The sequence below is a fragment of the Eutrigla gurnardus genome (assembly GCF_963514095.1).
Source record: "Eutrigla gurnardus genome assembly, chromosome: 14".
In the NCBI taxonomy this organism is placed as follows: domain Eukaryota; kingdom Metazoa; phylum Chordata; class Actinopteri; order Perciformes; family Triglidae; genus Eutrigla; species Eutrigla gurnardus.
Window position 1 is genome coordinate 1559095 of NC_139937.1, and position 19531 is coordinate 1578625.

Genomic DNA, 19531 nt, shown 5'->3' on the forward strand with positions numbered 1-19531 from the left:
ACAATGTGATTTATTAGTTTTGAAGCGTTGTATCGGTCGATGGCTCGGAAATAAAATTCCATAGGATTTAACCAATTACATAGTAGAATAATAATAAAATCCGCACATTTCAACCGCAAATGTAACTTTTTTCACTCTACAATCTTAAAATACAAACACCTTCAGATGTACTTGTAGCGTCAGTGATCCCAGATCAGATCTCAGGGTGCAGACGTGACTCCAAAGTTCTGAAATCATCAAAATACAGAAGTTTCTGTCATTTCACACAGTTTGGCAACACAAAGTTCTGCTTCGTCAAAGTTTCTGACGCTTTCAGCCATATCTTGTGGTTCTCCTCCTCGACTCAACACACCGAAGCCAAAAACAACATGACCAAGTACCAAAATGTGCAGATTAAGCATAAAGTTGCAAAAGCAAATAAACATAAACACATAGAAAATATTTAATGTATTCATTGGCAATACTGACAGATTTCGTGGTTTGACACAAATATTAGCAATTAGACAGTCCAACTTTAAAACACCAAACAGGTTCAAATATTTTGGGTTGGTGTGGGGGGAAGAAACCAAATGTGAGTATTTCTGTTCCCCGGTCTTTTTTAACGTTAACATCATGTATATAAACACAGCAGATAAACGCATCGCCATGAGATATTGCTGCAGAAGCAGCATCAGCATTCAGGTGCCTAGATATCATGTCTCAGCCCTGGACGGAATCAGATTGGATGAAGCTTTAATGGAGCAGCAGTTAATGGAGAAAGATGAAAAAGACACACTGGTAGGTTCATGATTACCCCGTTATAAAAAGGCACTATGCACTTATCAGGACAGGAAATCACTCCCCCCCACACATCTACTGGCCACGTAGCCGATGTATTTCAAAACCGATCGCGTTTTCTGATCACCAAAACATGATTATACATGTCCCGCTTCGTGGCTGGTTACCTGCCAAACTGGCTGATTGAGCTGAAGCACTTAGCATGGAAAGAGAGTGGCGGTGTTAATTCCTGCTCTTCGTGTAATGGTTGTACAAAGAGAGGGGTGGAGCACAGGGGAGGACCAGAGGGGTTGAGTGACTGGGTAATCATCTCCCACCCAGCATAGCAGCAACTTTAAAAACATGTTCCTCTCATGTACAAGGTAAAAGGTAGAGATCGAAAGAAAAGCCTGTACTGAGAGGAGATATTTCAAACAAAATGCGAGACACATTTTGCTTCTTCCATCACCTGAACAGCATGAACTAAAATATATGTTTAATGTTTGACAGCGATCATTGTTCAATAAAAGCCCTGCTTCACCAACAATGTGTTCAAATTCTTGAAATCTTTCATAAAGACCAGCAGCTGACTCGCTAGTGTTTGACTTGACCTGACACGGGATCTGTGCGGATGGAAAAACCCCACTATGGTAGATCCCAGGGTTTCTATGGTATACTCTGGTGGTGTCTACATCTTCTTCCTGCTCCCGCCCCTGCCCCCTGCTGGCTGTAGAGTGTTTGCAGGGGAGGAGAGTGTGTTGGTCTGAAAGTCGAGTTTCTGCTGGAGGATCCCTGTGAGAATGAATTCGGCCGTGAAGACTGGCAGAGATGCAGAGAGAGCCGGGCGACACAGCAGCCAGTCGTCCTCGCAGGAAATCACTACAGTCTGAGGCTGACGGGGAAGAGAGGGGAGCAATAAATGAGTACAGATGCACTGGATGATAAGCTATGAAGACAGACCTCCACACAATATTCTCCGATGTGAGACCTGAATCAGGAACTTGGACTGGTACCTTGTGACAAGAAGGCATCTTGGCAAGAAAGGTCGCTCCGCTGCAGGAGATGATGTCTTTCATATGCACTGGCTCTGGTTGCACTGACTTTGTAACATGGATTTCATACCCCTATGAGAAAGAGAAGACAAGAGATGCAGTGCATGACATCCGTCTCTGCAAGAATGACTCAATAAATCACTATAAGGCTCTTAGGAATGTAATTTCGTATTATATGGGTATACCTGCCCAATTGTGGTCAATATCAGCATACTATTGATATCAAACATCCCTTTGCAACTTTGATACCGATGTGAACAGTGCAGGGTAGGTAAGTGTAACAGAAATAGAAACATTACTGCCTGCTTCCCAACGTGAAGTGCCCATAAAACATCATCAGTACATTTACAATAAATGTGTAATGGCAAATAATCAGCACTGAAAAGATTTGACCTTGTTCAAATACAAAGAGGCTGGGCTTGACGAGAGAAAGTCAAGGATCTCAAATGTTTTATAGGCTGAGGAGGATTCTAACACAAGCATGACTCAATCGCCACCGTGAATCACTATTTCTCACTGTCAATAATATCCACTGCCCATGTGCCATCTACCTCTCTCAGAGAAGGAATATAAGCACAGAAATACATGGTGTGACTGTGTTAAGGGTACCTGTAAGAGAGGCTGACTGCTGGCAATCCTCAGAGACTCCTGCAAGCAGAAATTGAACTTCTTCTCCTGCTCTGGATCCTTCACAACAAAAGCATCAGGAGGCAGGAAGCTGCCAGCCTTACCACTCTGAACCACGTGGAGAAAAAAGACAGGAGGAGCAGTGAGTGTCTTTGTGAGTGTAGTGTTTGTGTATATACTTCCACATTCCTTTATGGGAAAGAGAAAAGTTGTGTGGGGCCAGTTTGAAGTGCTGCTATAGCAACCAACCTGTTGCAGCCAGTGTGTGGTGACAATGGGGACTCCTTTAGCCACTGCACACAGGAACTTGACAGTCCTGCGCACCTTATCAGTCACCAGGCAGTTCATGTCTGCCACACCTTTAGCCATGTTGCCTCCCAGACGAGCCAACGCTCTCTCCCCTTCTTCATCCACCACACCTGTGAACAGCACCTGACAGAAAGACACACGCATGGTGTTGTTCAGAGGGCTAAAGCCACTTAACTCACTACCAGTCATCCTGTGAGGTTAATATTTGAAGGGGCACTGAACAAAATCTAATTTTCAGCTTTGTCATGCACTCTGAGATACATTTTTGTATAAGTAATTCAAATTTCACTCATAAGAGCAATGTAATTACAGGAGAACCAAACCATTATTTGGTGATAACTAAATCAAAAAGCAACCGTTTCTTTGCACAAACCAAAGAGAACACATTCTGTAAAGTTGACTGAATCGCTCTAATTGTTGGTGTGGATGCATCCTATAGAAAAAAGAAAAAATGAATGAAGAAGTGAATGAATGACATCTTTATAGCTCCTAGGGGGATTTGCTTTGTAAAAGAGCTTAATTAAAAAAAAATATGACAGCATAATAGCATCATAAAACGCATCATTTGGGAAATCTACAGAGGACATCAGGTGAAAGTTCAAATAAAAGTGCAGAGTTCAGACCGGCTCAAGGCTCATTTAGCAGGCGACCGCTGCGTGGGACAAAGGATGTGATGCCTCTTACAGTCAGCATCCTGGCTGCACTATACCTCAGCCTGAAGACAACAGTACATACGCAGGACAGTGAGGGTGCAGTTGATCTGCTGTGATCTAGTGAGCTAAATTCAATGGTCCGTCATAGAAGTAAATCTGCCCATTGATATCCGATATCCAACAACCCAGTATAACAACCCTGTCAAGTTTGTTGTTGTTGTGCAGAAACAAGGCTCCCCGACACTGTATACAAAAGCCAATATAGTAAAGTAATGAACAAATATAATAAATATAAACGAATGCAAAATGTGCTTATGTGACAAATATGACCACGTGTACAAAGATATTTAAAACCTTGTGCGCCTGGCTGGCAGCTCGTAGTCGACCACTAGCTGTTGGAGAAGCAGAGGAGGAGGAGCGAGGAGTCTTCGCCAAACATGAGGAGTTTGCAGGAGCCTGACGCTTCCGGGACGCGCCACCGGTCGGTGTCTGGGGCTTTTTAAATGGGAGACGGGGGGAAGGGGAGACAAGGTCAGATGACAGACAATGACAGGCATGAAACACACAAGGTGACGGTTGAGAAAAGGAGCAGTAAAGAAAGGTGTAGGAGTAAGAAGAGAGTGTGTGACCACTAAACCGCCATTCATTAGTGCATCAATGGTGATGCAGAGCAGGGGCCCGTTTCAGAAAGCAGGTTTAGTGAAAACCCTGAGTTAGTTAACCCCGAGATGAGGGATTCGGTTTCACAAAGCCAGTTCAGCCTAATTCTAGTTCAGCTATAATATCAGTTATACTCCGTGAACCTAACCTGCTCGCTAGCAGGTTTTCGTCAACAAACTCTGAGTTTATCCTACATGTCTCCGCCTTTTTCCAGAATCTGAACAACTCTGAAAAAATGTGCCATCCTTTCCTTGTCAACCTCATCGATATGGAAATAAGAGTGATTCTAGCAGCTTTGCATCGGGAGAGAATTTTGATTGCAGTTTTTCCTACTGATCACATATCTAAATAATATTCTCCGACATTTTCAACTTTTCATATCACGGACATAATCCAGATTCTTTGCAGAGCTCTTTAGATTTTTTTCTGAAATGTTTCCGTGTTAAAATAGCCGCTTATATTTACTCTGTTTAATATGTGAAATATGATTAAAATAATATGCCTTAGTCTACGTATTTGCGCAATATTCTTATGATTAATTAAGTCGGGCCGTAAATGTCTGCCACGCCAACTATCTCTACTTTGATGCAGTTACGCTGGGCCACTTTCTAAGAATGAGCTTTTTTTCTCTATAAACACTCAGTAATATCTAATATCTCCTGGTTGCCATGGTAGAGTTTACATACTCAGAGTTGATTGAACTAACTCAGAACTGCTGTTCTGGAACCGAAAACTCAGAGTTGCCCATCTCAGAGTTGGTCAACTCAGAGTTCAGGGTTAGGTTCAGAGTTGGTTGAGCCTGCTTTCTGAAACGGGCCCCTGGTCAGAATACTCTTGTTGCTGAGAGGGTTTGGAGAGTAGAAGCAGTACATTATGATGGTTGGAAAGGCTGAGAAAATGCACTAGAGCCTTTGGCCAAGGTAAAAGCCTTTCTTTTCAAGGACAGAATTTCCTGGACACTTATTATATTGATTTATGTTTTCATCCCTAATGTATTTTTGCCTCAATCGAAACAACAACTTCTGAGACCTGGACATTGCCAATGCATGTTTAAAAGTGAGGTAATCAAGTCCCCTCTTATACCTGCACATGTGGATCCTGGTCAACAGACGTTACACTTTCGTCCTGCTCCTCTTTCTTCTTTTTCTGCACCACTGATGGCCGACCTCTGCCTCGCCTCTCAACAGTACCCTCCTTCATTTTCTCACCCTCTTTTTTCACCTCGAATTCAGTGGGGGGGTCTTTTGGGTTCAACTTTGCTTGAGCACTGGACACTCTACCTCTTCTCTTAGCTTGGACTCGGATCTCATCTTTCGTTTCACCTGGCTCTTCCTCTACTGCCTCTGTTGTCTGGGCCTTCGCCTTCTCTTTGGATATTTTGGAGCTGCTGCTGGCACCCTCTTCTGTACTTGCCTCCAACTCTCTCTTCCTTACTTTTCTTTTCTCTTTACACTCATCTCCATCGCTGACTGAAGGAGCTATTGGTACCTCCACAGGCTCACTCTTTACTGCTTTTTGGCCTCTGCCCCTGACAGTCCTTTTAGACAGAGGGGGTTCTTCACTGCCACACTCCTGACTTGAAGGGGCTTTCTTATCTGCAGCAGCAGGTTCAGAGCCATTTGCATTGGCTAGCTGTGGCCCTCTTGTGGTACTAGCCTGCTGAGCGTCTGCCTTCTCGACATCACCCTCATGGGAAACCTCATTAGAGGATTCCTCTGCTTTCCTGCTCCTCCTGCCTCTGGCTGGAGGTTTGGGAGACACATTCTGGCCCCTTTGACAACTGGTAGGAGGGATGTAGTCTGGCTCTGCTTCGGATTTCCTCCCTCTTCCTCGCTGCCTGCCTCCTCTTCCTCTGCTCTGAGAGCTCAAGCTGCAGGTGGAAATCTCCGAGTTGGACCTCGAAAGAACTCCCTGAGGAGAAATATCATTATTGTTCTGTTGTGGCCCACTGGTCCTCTTCGCTCCTCTGGCTCGGCCCCTCCCCCTGCTCCCCTGGGTGTTCACACTGGAAGCAGACCTCTCTGAGCTGACAGAGTTGGAAGAGTTGGAGCGAGATCTGGTTCTCCTTGCTGGGACATCATCATCGGCTGTGACGGCTGAGTCTCGTTCCGGCTCTGATGTGACCGGGTCACCAAATGTTCTCCTGGCTGCTCTTCTACCTCTTGCCAGTGTTTTGGGCTTGTTTTCTTGTTGCTCCTTCGTTTGCGTTTCATTGGCATCTCTCTTTGCCTTCTTCAATCTCTCTTTTTCCTCCTTCTCTTTTCTCTCCCTGTCTTCCCTATCTGCCCTTTCACGCTCTTTTTCCTCCTCCTCCTCTCTTTCCTTTTCTATTCTCTCCTTTGCTTCCCTATCTCTCCTTTCATGCTCTAATCTCTCTTTTTCCTCCATCTCCTTTCTTTCCTTTTCTTCCCTATCTGCCCTTTCACGCTCTAATCTCTCTTTTTCTTCCTTCTCCTTTCTATCCTTTTCTTCCCTATCTGCCCTTTCACGCTCTAATCTCTCTTTTTCCTCCATCTCCTTTCTTTCCCTCTCCAACTGTTTTTCTTTTTCCTTTTGTGCCCTATCGGCTCTTTTCTTTTCTTCCATTCTTTCTCTCTCTATTCTCTCTTGCTCAAGTCTCAACCCTTCTGCATTTTCAGCCTGCACTTCTTGCTCTTCATTTTCTTTTACTTCCCTTTCTAGTTTGGCTTGTTCTTCCCTACATTCTTCTTCTTGTTCTTTTAATCGGTCGTTATTTTCAATGTGCTTTCTTCTTTCAAGCCTTTCTTCCTCTTCATCTTTCTGTTGCCTCGTGGATTTTTTCCCTCTAGCCTGTTTAGGCTGCTCTATAACCTGTTCTTCACTCTCCTCATCATCATCAGGTCTCAATTTCCCTCTCCTTCCTCTGGTTGTTGGCAACGCTTTTGTCTTCCCTCTTGTCTGTCTCTTGGGAGGTTCAGAACACTCTGCCTGCTCCTCCTCTTCTCTAAATCTGGCTCTCGTCTTCCTTCGACCTCCAATAGTGGTGCCACTGGTTTCAGCTTCAGATAGTCTCCCCTTTCCTCTCTGAGGCTGCAGGCAAGTTTTTGTTTCCTCTTCCTCTTGCTGTGCCTTTGCTTTTCTTTTCCGTGGACCTGGAATCGAGTCTCTGTCCTCAACTGCGACCAGGGGCTGCGTTACGACTGCAGAGACCAGAGGCTCTGTCTCCTCTTCTTCCAGTTGCAGTGCCTTTGCTTTTCTTTTTCGGGGACCTGGGATGGAGTCCTCTTCATCACCTTGCTTGCCTTCACATGTACCCATGGGCTGAGTTTCAACAGCAAGAACTTCATCAGAACTAGTGAGGGGCTGTGTCTCATCTTCAAGCCTCAGTGGTTTTGCTCTTCTTTTCCGTGGACTTAGAATCGAGTCCTCTTCCTCACTTTCTCCATCTTCACCTGTATGCGTTGGCCAAGTTCCGACAGTGGGGAGCTCAGAGTCTGTGAGTGCTTGGGTCTGCTCGTCTTCAAACCACAGTGGCTTTGCTTTTCTTTTTCGTGGACCTGCTATTGAGTCCCCACCATAGTTTTCCACATCTCCACTTGCAGTCATGGGCTGCGTTTCAACAAGTGAGAACTCAGAGTTTGTGAGCTGAGTTCCGGCTACTGAGAGTGCTACACTCAGGTGCCTCCTCAGAGGTTGAGCTGCCTCCCCATGTTCTTCCCTCTCTTCTGTTACATTCGGTGGCCTGGGCTTAACTTGTAGTGCAGACGAAATAGGATTTTCTTTATCCAAACTCTCCTCCTCAAAGGCAGACATTGGTTGGGTTTCAGCAATGGCAAGAATAGATGAGGTGGGAAAGTCGAAAGGTTGAGTCTCGGCAGTAGCAGTGTTTTTTCTACCATCTGCATCATCTGCATAATTTTCATCTTCTGAATCACTGTAGGGCTCTGAAATATATGCCTGTGTTGCTTCTAGGGCCAAATCTACCCGACCTTCTTTTGCAGACATCACTGAACTTCTGGCAAGTTCCTTATCCTCTCCATAGGCCTCCAGATGTAAATCCTTCTCCAAGGGGTTCCTGTCTGCATTTGAGACTGCTGCATATACTTGGGTGTCTTCCAGATTCAGACCCCCCACCACAAAAGCTTGGGTGCTCTCCATTGCTAGAGCTTGGGCCTCCAGGTGGCTGCTGTCTGACAATCCCAGCTGGAAAGATCTTCCTCTGATGGACAGTTCGCCTTTTTCATCACCAGAAGACTGGGTTGGGTCCATGCTGTGGTTGGCTGGAGGGTTGCCGTGGCATTCTCTAGTCTGAAGAATGAAAGACTGCGTCTCGGCCACGATAAAGTCGTCCTCCTGGCTGTCTGAGCAGGAAGACAATGCTATAGCTCCTGCAGCAGGGGGTATAGGACCTGGGAGACCAAGGAGAAAATAAAGAAGTGTATGCAATGTTTAAATTAATATGTTTCCTGTCATTTACCCATCATCTTAGAAACAGACACAGCATGGTGCATAATTTGAATGTGTCAAAAGAAATTAACTCACCTCTAAATGAACGTGAAGAAGGACACAGGAAAACCTGAGTCTCCATATTTTCCAGTTCTCTTTCTGGAACCATCCAAAGTGAAAATAGCAAAATTAAAAAGCCAACTTAAACAATATTTATTATTAAAAATGGCAAATAATCTGATGATTTTATGCTTTTCTTTTGGGGGTTGGACTGTTGGTCAAACAAACAAGCAGGAAGAATATGTCACTCTGGCTGTGGGGAAATCTAACGGAAACGTCACTAATTTCTGTCATTTTATAAACTAAACAATGAATCGAAACAGTCATCAAAATAATCTTTAGCCTACATTAATTCCATTAAAATGTCATTGAAGATGTATTGGTTGATTACCTGACTGCTGTACAGGAGTAGAGCAGTTGTGCTGAAGGGGAACCAGCAACCCAGGTGTGTTTTCTCTGCGCAGGCTGGGAATCTGGCCATCATCTGCCTCTCCAAAAGCCACCTCATCTTCCACATCTGTATCACGGTCCAGTCTGAGGTCGGTTGGATTGACTACTTCCCCAGCAGGGGGCACGCTGGATTCATCAACATCTGTGTCTGCATTAGAATCTGACTGAAGAGCTTGTGACATGGTACCAGGACCAACTGACACGGTCGAGGCAGCAACTGGTATTGCCAGAGGAAAATCATTTTCCACATCTGTGTCGCTGTCAGACAGAACACCCAAAGCAACTGCTGCATCTGCAGCAGATGTTAATTCTGTGACAGCAGACACAACGGAGGGTTCACTGATGGCAGAGGCAGGAACAGCTTCATCATCTGTGTCACTGTCTAGATGCAGGCCGTGAGGTGCAGCAGGGGTAGATTCAGGCTCAGTTGGCTTGTCTGATCTAGTGGAAATTTCATCTACTTTCGAACAGGCGTTATTTGTTCCACATTCCTTTTCTTCATCGTCAACATCCATTTGTCTGTCTCTGTGTAAATCGTTCAGCTGTGTGGAAGAGTCAGCTGTGTGTGTGCTCTGAAGTGAGGAGGGTTTTGCTTTGATAGCGGTGTCTGACACAGCAGCAGCAGCAGCAGCAGCATCATCATCATCATCATCATCATCATCATCATCCACATCAGTGTCACTGTCCAGAGTGATGCCCTCTGGCTGAATGACTGAAATAACATGAGGGGGTTTGATGTGGTCAGCAGAGGAAGGCACAGATTTGGGAACTGTATGCGAGACCTCATCATCCTCGTCGACGTCTGTATCACTATCCATGTGAAACTGGGCTGTGTTTGGTAGCTGAACAGCTTGTTGGTTTGTATTCAAGGTCACAGGACCTGCAGATGCTACGCCCTCCTCCTCTCCTTCCATATCAGTGTCACTGTCCATGCCAAATGCAGGGATGGCATTTGTGAAGGCTGCTGGTGTGGATACAGGAAATTCAACTTCTCCTCCAAGACTGACATTGCTTTCCTGTTTCAGAGGCACATGTCCACTTTCCTCATATTTTCTCCCTCCCAGTGCTGCTCTTTCTTCTTTCTCTTCACCGTCGCCCACAATCGCAAGTGTCTTTTTGTTCTTCAGCTGCTGTCGCCCCACATCGACGTCCATCTCTTCCTGGCTGAAGCTGACATGTCTGCAAGGCCTATTTTTGGTGGAGGAGGACGGTGTGATAGGACTTTCATCCTCACTGTAAAACAGTGGAAACAACGTGACAGGAATTATTATTCATAAGTGAAAGAAGTTTTTAATGAAGCTCAAAATAAGACGTTGCTAATATACCTTTCAGGGACGATTTTATTTGTGGGACTCAGGAATGTTGAACAGACGGGACTTGATTTGTGGGAGTCAGAATCAGACACTGTAAAAGTTCAGAAAGATGTAAACAAACTATTAAAAAATAGGGCTTCATTTCTAATTGTATTTACATTATTTACATACCTCGCGCCTTGCTCCTTTTATCTCCCCCTTCCCCATCTGACTCCGAGTCCGATTCTGGGACCAGGGTCCCTTGTGGCTGGGTTGGAGTTTGCTCAAAGGACAGGCAACTGGCTCTGACAGGAGTCTTCTTTGTGTCCTTCTGATCAGGTAAGGACACTCTAGCCTTTGTACCCCCATTGACACATTTCTTGCTGCCTGTGCCTGTGTCCCCTCTCTTTTCTTCTGAGGCATCTGGCAACCTGGCTCCTGAATTTCTGCTCACAGGAGTCCCGACGTCCCTTTGAGAAGAGACTGCATCTCCAGTGCAGCTAACGTACTGACATGTGATGTCTGCCATCACCAAACTGTCACATTCACTGAGGGCATAGCGTACATTTGGAGTTAGCTTCAAGCGGCCCTTGCGGGTCCCATTCATGCTCCCTAGGTCCCAAACCAAAGCCTCAATGTCCACATCGCTGCGAGAACCTCTTTTCTTGTAGACAGAGATGCAGATGGTCGCATGCTGCTTGGATATTGAGGGTGCTGGCATGAGCAGGGTGCAGGTGTTGGGGTCACGGCCTAGCACATTATCTCCCAAAAAGAGGGGCAACTCTGGGTGACAGAGAACATCCATCACAAGAAATACATAGACAATACCTGTGTATGCATAATTCAACAAACCATAGGTGTAATAAGTTAGCCACTCACCTGTCTCAGGGATGTGTTGATTTTTTAAGATACAAAGTTTAGCCAATGGCCGTCCCCTCTTGGTTTCATTCAACTCTTCATTTTCTTCCTCGTCTGACTCTAAGATTGAGTCACTGATCATTTGAGTGGCATCCATTCCTCACACCGTGTCAGGCAGGACGACTGCTACACTTCCAAAAAGATAGAGCCAATCAGGCTGGTGTTTTACGTCCAATCCCACCGACGTTAGTTTTACGTGATCTTAAAACCTAGCCAGTTAAAGGCTAGAACTGAGCGACTCCGTGCGGCTAACTTAGCCTAATAGCTAATTGATGATCTCTTCACTAAATGTCTCTGTTGTCTTCTTGCTCACTTCCACTGTGTAACGTAAAGCGATTTTATTGGACGCAGATGAACATGATCGTCAAAAAGACATCAAAATAACATAAAAGAAAACTTTACCTCCAGTTTGTGTAATTCAAACATCAGAATCTCATCTTTGAAGAAACTGGCGCTACCCAATACATTAATAACGCTAAGTCGTCATTAGCAATGCTACTATCCAGTCAGTTACCTTGAAAGTTATGAAGGAACTTTACGCGACAGTACGGATTGCTTGAGAGTTGTACACCCACCTGCATACAGATGAGCTCATACATAAAACTGCAATGGGGTTGAGTTACGAGTTTGTATTCGGAAAAAACGGTTGTTCTCTGGCCCGGTAAACACCTTCACGCACTTTGTTGAGACGAGATAAATGAAAATACACATACACATCCTGAAAGTACTCGGTCCCGCCTAAGAGAGGCGACAAATTATCCAGCGATTGGCCGATAAACCAATCACTCACAGTAGACTCTGCTGCCATTGGTCATTTAAACACCGTTTAGATTAAAAGCCTCTGATTGGATGAACGTTTCCCGCACGGCCGTGTCTTAAAGGGGACACAGCCAGAGGGGTATTCCACCAAACTCGCTAATTAAAGCGGCGCTTACCTGATTAAGCCTGGTTAGAACTAACGCCAACTTCCACTTGCGGCTAAACCCATGCCATTAACGCATTTCAGCCGCGCCTTGTTGAGGCTAATTCAAGCCAGGTTAACGTTGTCGTGTGTTACGTACGTTCACGGGATATGAAGCCAGACCAGAACCGTGAATGTCGAATCATCGAGAAAATGGCAGAAAAGACCAGAGCAAAAATTATTGATGGAACTGTACGAGGAGCACAAACCCATCATAACCAATAAAGGGAATACTGTAGTGATAAATAAAAATCGCGAGGCTGCTTGGGCAAGAATTGCCGAGCGATTAAAAACGGAAGTACCGTTAAGAGTAATGTTCTAATATAACACTGACAAAGAGTTCTTGTACGTGAGGCTAGTGTAGAGGTAACGCGCTGGCTTTGCACGCGGCCGGCCACGGTTCAACTCCCGTCTATGGAACTTTGTGAAACTTATTTCTTTGGCTAGAACTCTCTCTCTCTCTCTCTCTCTCTCTCTCTCTCTCTCTCTCTCTCTCTCTCTCTCTTTCTGTCTTTTTTTAGATAGGTCTAGTAAATGCATCTACATTGACCAACTCATTTATCTCAACAATTTAATGAATACATTCAATGAATCTATTAATGAACTCACCTGAAAGGAATTTATGTGGCTGAAAATTGCATGCAGCGATGCCTTTGTCATTGGGATCTATAACATGCTATTAATAATAACATCTTTATGCCTATCATGTTTTTGCAAGTTATATTTGGGTTCTCGGGAAATTGTATGATAGGTAAGGTTTATAGTTAAGGTAAAATGTTGGTCTAATTCTCTGATCTAAAGACAGGCAAAAAAAATAAGAAACCACACATGAGATGTCCTCACCGGGATGTGAACCTGCGATGCCCAAATTCAAGCAGGTGCATCACCACTCCCCCAACTGGGGGCTTTAAATAATCATATGGCCAGTCGGTCTTAAACAAAATAAACGATTTATTCATATTTTTTTAATTGCAAGCATGTATTTTTAGACGCTTGATGAAAATATAGTCTGTTTGTACTTCATATATGTAATTTTGGTAATTTTTGGTCTTTCACGTGACGAAATCACGAGGACTAGGCTTGGCGGAACCTTCTGCTGGTACAGTTGTTTCCGACAGACGGACTTCTCTGAAACCCCCGCTAAAGTAAGCCTGATGGTTAGCCTGCCCCGGGGCAGGCTAGTTTGGTCGGATAAATTCCCATGGTTACTTAGCGGAGAGTGCCTCAAGTCACGTTGATGGAACGAAACTCTCGCTAAAGGTAGCGAGGCTTATCGAAATTAGCCCGGCTTTGCGCTTAGCGAGTTTGCTGGAATACCCCTCTGGTCTAACAGAGTGTAAACTTGTCCAACTGTCTTTCCTTTGGGAAATGTTGGAATACGTTATAGTAAATAATAGGCTCATTGGAGATGAGCCAGGCCTGGCAGAATCGATCGCCGGCGATCGCTGCACAATGCATGCCGGTTAGTTTTGTGTGTGTTTTTTTTTTTTTGTAAATCTTTATTGAATTCTTTTGATACAAAACACTAACAACATACAGTACCAACAGAGTCATTAATACATTACATATAATATTCAAGAGCAGAGCCAGGGAGAGTTTCAAATATATACATTAAACATAGAGCAAATCTGAATAGTTTTAGCAGCTTTCTTATTTTTTGCATCAACTATCAGAACAAGACTCATCAATATAATCAAAGCAAATTGATTAATGAAGCTTAACTAGTGAGAATCTTAAAGTGTATTTATTGTATCAGGATAAAGCAAGAGAGACCAGACTCGCCCGGACATGAACCCAGCTGTGTGTCCACAAAGAGGGTCCAATCTACCTGCAAAACGGCTTTGACCCCGGAAACAACCCAGCCAAAAGGAAAACGAAAGGCTCTGCCACAGACGACCGACACACCATCCCCCCCATCCCTCCCCCAGATGGGGATGGGGAGGTTTAGCTCAGGAGGTTTGGCTGGCAACAGCAAGATTGCCGGTTCGATCCCCGGCTCCTCCTAGCTGAGTGTCTTTTACCAAGACCTGAATGAGTTTTCCTGCAGGTTTGAGAAGCCAACGGTTAGCTACTAAAATGACTTTAACACGTAGCTGTAAAGTTGACCTTGAATTATAAAGCTAACTTTGTTAGCAGCTTCACACCAGAATCCACACGGATCCAGATCCAGTAAGGTTGCTGCTCAGGGTGCGGTTCTGCCGCTTGTGTGTGTCAGATTCACCTATTGCTCCAAAAATTCCAAGATGGCGCAGGCCAAAATGCCAAACTCGAGGCTTCAAAATCGTAGTCCACAAACCAACGGGTGATGTCGCCATGACAACGTCCGCTTCTGATCTATAGTCTGTGCTTTAGTGACTCTTTAAACTTGGTTTTCTCCACAGAGTTCAGCAGATCTCAGAGGTTTCATTTACCCGGCAGCATCAAACAGACCTGGACTTCATATTTATGGTGAGAACATGTACAAGCTCACCTTTCACTATTAACCACATCAACTACAGAGTCAATGCTGAACTGGTTCTAGCGGTCTCCATGCTGCTCAGACCCACACATGAATCCTATGTTGGGTTCTTTAGAGTTCATGTTCAGTTTATCCTTCTGTTCCAGCTGCTGGAAGAGAACATCTGCACTTTTGTGAAGAACGAGCTGAAGAAGATCCAGAAGGTCCCGAGTCCAGATTACCCAGAATGCTTGGAGAGTGAGGACGAGGAGTTGTTGGACGGTGAGGATGAAGAGCAAAGGAGGGGAAGCAGAGAGGCGTTTCACAAGATCACAGTGCACTTCCTGAGAAGAATGAAGCAGGAGGAGCTGGCTGACTGTCTGCAGATCAGTAAGAGGATTTTATCAGATTTAACATGGTGGAAAGAAGAGAAGGATTCAATATGAAGAACTTCATATTTCCAAACTCTTAATAGGCTGCACACAACTTAAATGTTTGTTACATGTTCGGATGTCTTGAATCGATATTCTAACACTCAAGTTCTACAGAGTTCAGACAGGATCACGACCGTTTCAGAGAAACAGGTGTTTCACTTCACCCAGTGATCGTGTTAACTGGTGACTTTCAGCTCATAGGAACTAAATGGTTAGGTTACGGTATACCAGGATGTTTAGAAAACCCAACGGTACTTTTTTCAATACCGTCATCTTACCGTCTCTTTCTATGATGCTGTATTGTGATGTGTTGTAGTGACTGACTCGTGGAGCTTTGCAGCTTCATTTCAAAGGGTTATATCCTTCAGTTCTGTTTGCCTTGTAAAAGTCTTTTATTTTATTTTATGTTGCACCTGATTGATATTGTCTCCAATAGTTCTGATTTAACCATTAAATAAGTCACTCATACTGAGGACTATAGGAATACATGGCTCTAATACATGGCTTGTTCATAGAATGTATAAGGGTCTGTAGGATCCACTAACTGGGGTCATTTGTTGTTTATTCAGGAACCGTTGCAGTGTACCAACACATACTCAAGTCTAATCTGAAGAAGGAGTTCCAGTGTTTGTTTGAGGGCATCACTAAAGCCGGAAACCCAACCCACCTGAATCAGGTCTACACGGAGCTCCACGTCACAGAGGGAGGGACTGCAGAGGTCAATGACCAACATGAGGTCAGACGGATTGAAACGGCATCCAGGAAACCAGACAGACCAGAAACAACCATCAGACAAGAAGACATCTTTAAAGGCTCACCTGGAAGGGATGAACCAATCAGAACAGTGATGACAAAGGGAGTGGCTGAAGACAAAGCCAACCAGGACATACAGTTCATGTTTCCATTCACTTTCAGAGAGGTGAACCTACTGAAAGAGAAGAAGTTCAGCTTGATGGAATTCATTCATCACTTCTTCCCTGCAACCAAAGAAGCAGGAATCTGCAGGTTCGAAGGGTTCCAGGTTGCGTTCATCTTTGACGGTCTAGACGAGTGTCGACTTCCTCTGGACTTCCTCAACAACCAGATCCTGACTGATGTTACAGAGTCCACCTCAGTCGAAGTGCTGCTGACAAACCTCATCAGGGGGAAACTGCTTCCCTCTGCTCATCTCTGGATAACCACAAGACCTGCAGCAGCCAATCCCTCCTGAGTGTGTTGACATGGTGACAGAGGTCAGAGGGTTCACTGACCCACAGAAAGAAGAGTACTTCAGGAAGAGGTTCAGAGATAAGGAGCAGGCCAACAGGATCATCGCCCACATCAAGACCTCACGGAGCCTCCACATCATGTGCCACTGTCTTCTGCTGGATCACTGCTACAGTTCTGGAGGAGGTGATGAAGACCAGGGAGGGAGGGGAGCTGCCCAAGACTCTAACCGACATGTACGTCCACTTCCTGGTGGTTCAGTCCAAACTGAAGAACGTCAAGTATGATGGAGGAGCTGAGACGGATCAACACTGGAGTCCACAGAGCAGGAAGATGATTGAGTCTCTGGGAAAACTGGCTTTTGAGCAGCTGCAGAAAGGAAACCTGATCTTCTATGAACCCGACCTGAAAGAGTGTGGCATCGATATCAAAGCAGCTTCAGTGTACTCAGGAGTGTTCATGCAGGTCTTCAGAGAGGAGAGAGGACTGTACCAGGACCAGGTGTTCTGCTTCGTCCATCTGAGTGTTCAGGAGTTTCTGGCTGCTCTTCATGTCCATCTGACCTTCATCAAGTCTGGTGTCAATCTGATTGAAGAAGAACCAACAACCTCTGGGGCGTCTAAAGTCACCAGAGACAAACCTAAACTAACACATCTGCACCAGAGAGCTGTGGACAAGGCCTTACAGAGTCCAAATGGACACCTGGACTTGTTCCTCCGCTTCCTTCTGGGTCTGTCACTAGAGACCAATCAAAAACACCTACGAGGTCTGCTGACACAAACAGGAAGTAGCTCACAGACCAATCAGGAAACAGTCCAGTACATCAAGAAGAAGCTTGATGATCTGTCTCCCGAGAGAAGCATCAATCTGTTCCACTGTCTGAATGAAGTGAATGATCGTTCTCTGGTGGAGGAGATCCAACAGTACCTGACTTCAGGACGTCTCTCCTATTATAGACTGTCTCCTTCTCAGTGGTCAGCTCTGGTCTTCATCTTACTGTCGTCAGAAAAACGTCTGGATGTGTTTGACCTGAAGAAATACTCTGCGTCAGAGGAGGCTCTTCTGATGCTGCTGCCGGTGGTCCAAGCCTCAAGCAAAGCTCTGTAAATATAGTTTTTATGTTCAAAATACAATGAACCACCATGGAATTACAAGGTTCTATCTGCATTATGAATGATTTGATTGGTTTTCCAAACTGCTAAAAGTTAAATGTGGAACAAGTATTTTTCATACATAAAAGTGACACTCTAAATGTACAATATCTAAATCCTAACAAATGTAATGTTTTTCTTCTTCTTCTTGTGAATGGGTCTAATGTAAATGGGAACTTCTAACACCAATGCTGCTCACAACAAACACAAAGGGAATTTGTCAAGCAGCCTAATTGCATACAAAGTCAATGCAAAGGCGTAAAAAGGAGCCAATTTGCAATGGGCAGCACAAAAAATACATATAACACGTACAAGTTGAATATGCTTCATTTGCACAAGTTGAAATATGTCACCTTAAACAAAAAACTTTATTCTGTCGAGTAAAACATGAAAAGAAACTGATTTTCAAGAAAAACAAAGAGCTTTCTGATACTTTTTTAACATGTGAAACTAGCTTGTGCTAGCTTCCTCATGTTAGTCTAGCAGCTAATACTAGCCAACAAAGGAGCAGAATTGGATTATCTTCCTGTGTGCATTTGACCTGCTGATTGGCTCACAAGTAGAACCTTATAGAACCAATATGGTTTGACTTTGGAAATTAAACCTTTTTGTTTCTTAAACACCTCACATAATGTTACTAAGTTGTTACAGAATAAGAATATGTGAATAACTCAATTATGACAAAAATGTCAGTTAGAACCTTATAATGCCAAAGTCACGAACGGTTGTTTGTTATTGTTTCATCACACATTTCTGATTCCTCTTCAGACTCAGTGACTGTAACCTCTCAGAGAGAAGCTGTGGAGTTCTGTCCTCAGTTCTCAGTTCCCAGTCCTCCAGTCTAAGAGACCTGGCTGGACCTGAGTACCAACGACCTGCAGGATTCAGGAGTGAAGCTGCTGTCTGCTGGCCTGAAGAGTCCGCGCTGTCGACTGGAAACTCTTAGGTCAGACTCAACTACTTTGAGAAGTTAACCTATTAAGCTTTCAATGATACGTTTACATGCACCATTCTTTGCTCTTATTCCTGTAAAGACACTTTTTCTGCTCATCTGATTACATGGCTGATGAAACACTGTTTGTGCTGGTAACGACTTGCCAGCAAAAGATAAAATCACTAAAGAAAACAAAACTCTTGTCAAAACCAAAGTTCTTGTTTCTCTTTTCCCTGCCGTTTGATGGTAATAGTTTTATAAATCCAGTTGGTGTTTATGAATGAACTCTGACAGGCTGGCATATCTGGACCTTCACAACAATGTCAAAGCAGAAATAGTGGTTATTTCAGCCTTGATGGATGAAACCTGGTTGGTTTCTACATTGAAATAAGCCCCACCTCCTGTCTGGTGCGTCTAGCGTGAGTGTCATGACTAAACACAAATCATCCCACAACTAAAAGCAATTTCTTCTACAGTCAAACTCAAATATCACTTTAGGTTTGGTGTGAACGCAGCATAGGCACTCACTTTCTGCTAATACCAGCCAACTTATGCTACCTGCCTCATGTTAGTCTGGTAGCTAATGCTAGCTTAATATTAGTATAGCAATGAATGCTAGCCAACTTATGCTAGCTTCTTAATGTTCGTGTGGAAACTAATATTAGCTGCCCAATGTTAATCAATGCTAGCCAGCTAATGCTAGCTTCCTCATGTTTTTCAATACTATGGAACACGGATTAGGACTCAAAAGCAGATGCAGACAAAGAGACAACTGAAAAGGAGGTTTAATAACATAAAAGCTCAAAAAAAGCTGCAAATAAACAAAAGCAGGGCAACAGAAGAGAAAAAACGGGATCGGATCAGGAACATCACAAAAGCAAAACTCAATTAACAGATGGCAGATGGTTCACAAAATGCAGGAAAGAAGTTTTACTAAAACTCAAACACATCTCAGGATCTCAAGGGAAAACGTTATGAGGGGAAGGAAAGATGAGAAGGAGAACTCATCATGATTTAGGGAGAGACGACCGCGATGCTCAGAGAACCTGATTGAACTTTCACTAAGCTAGGCCATTATAATGAGACAGCCGATGAGTGACAGCTGGTGAATGAAGTGGTTCTGCGGTGGAGAAACTACAATGATGGACTCCAAAAACCACATGGTCCACTTCTCCCCATGTTGTTGGTTCTATATACAGCTGGTTCAGGGCCAGCAGCTCCTCC

General features: G+C 44.3%; 2 protein-coding genes across 2 annotated transcripts; one reads left to right on the top strand and one right to left on the bottom strand.

The window, feature by feature from the left end:
• Window positions 1-422: 422 nt before the first annotated feature.
• Window positions 423-11853, bottom strand: mdc1 (mediator of DNA damage checkpoint 1). Its single transcript, XM_084026801.1, has 12 exons — window positions 11760-11853; window positions 11146-11310; window positions 10459-11049; window positions 10300-10378; window positions 8916-10207; window positions 8561-8623; window positions 5141-8427; window positions 3752-3892; window positions 2685-2867; window positions 2418-2543; window positions 1770-1880; window positions 423-1648 (listed from the first exon to the last, which is right to left on the bottom strand). The coding sequence occupies exons 2-12, from the start codon at window positions 11279-11281 to the stop codon at window positions 1445-1447; spliced, it is 6213 nt and encodes a 2070-aa protein (XP_083882927.1). The 5' UTR covers window positions 11282-11310; window positions 11760-11853; the 3' UTR covers window positions 423-1444.
• Window positions 11793-18319, top strand: LOC311024809 (uncharacterized protein; the record flags this gene model as incomplete). Its single annotated transcript, XM_084027389.1, has 6 exons — window positions 11793-11845; window positions 13902-14128; window positions 14574-14972; window positions 15586-15734; window positions 17030-17325; window positions 18142-18319. 6 exons carry the CDS (start codon window positions 11793-11795, stop codon window positions 18317-18319), a joined length of 1302 nt encoding a protein of 433 aa, XP_083883515.1.
• Between the last annotated feature and the right edge of the window lie 1212 nt (window positions 18320-19531).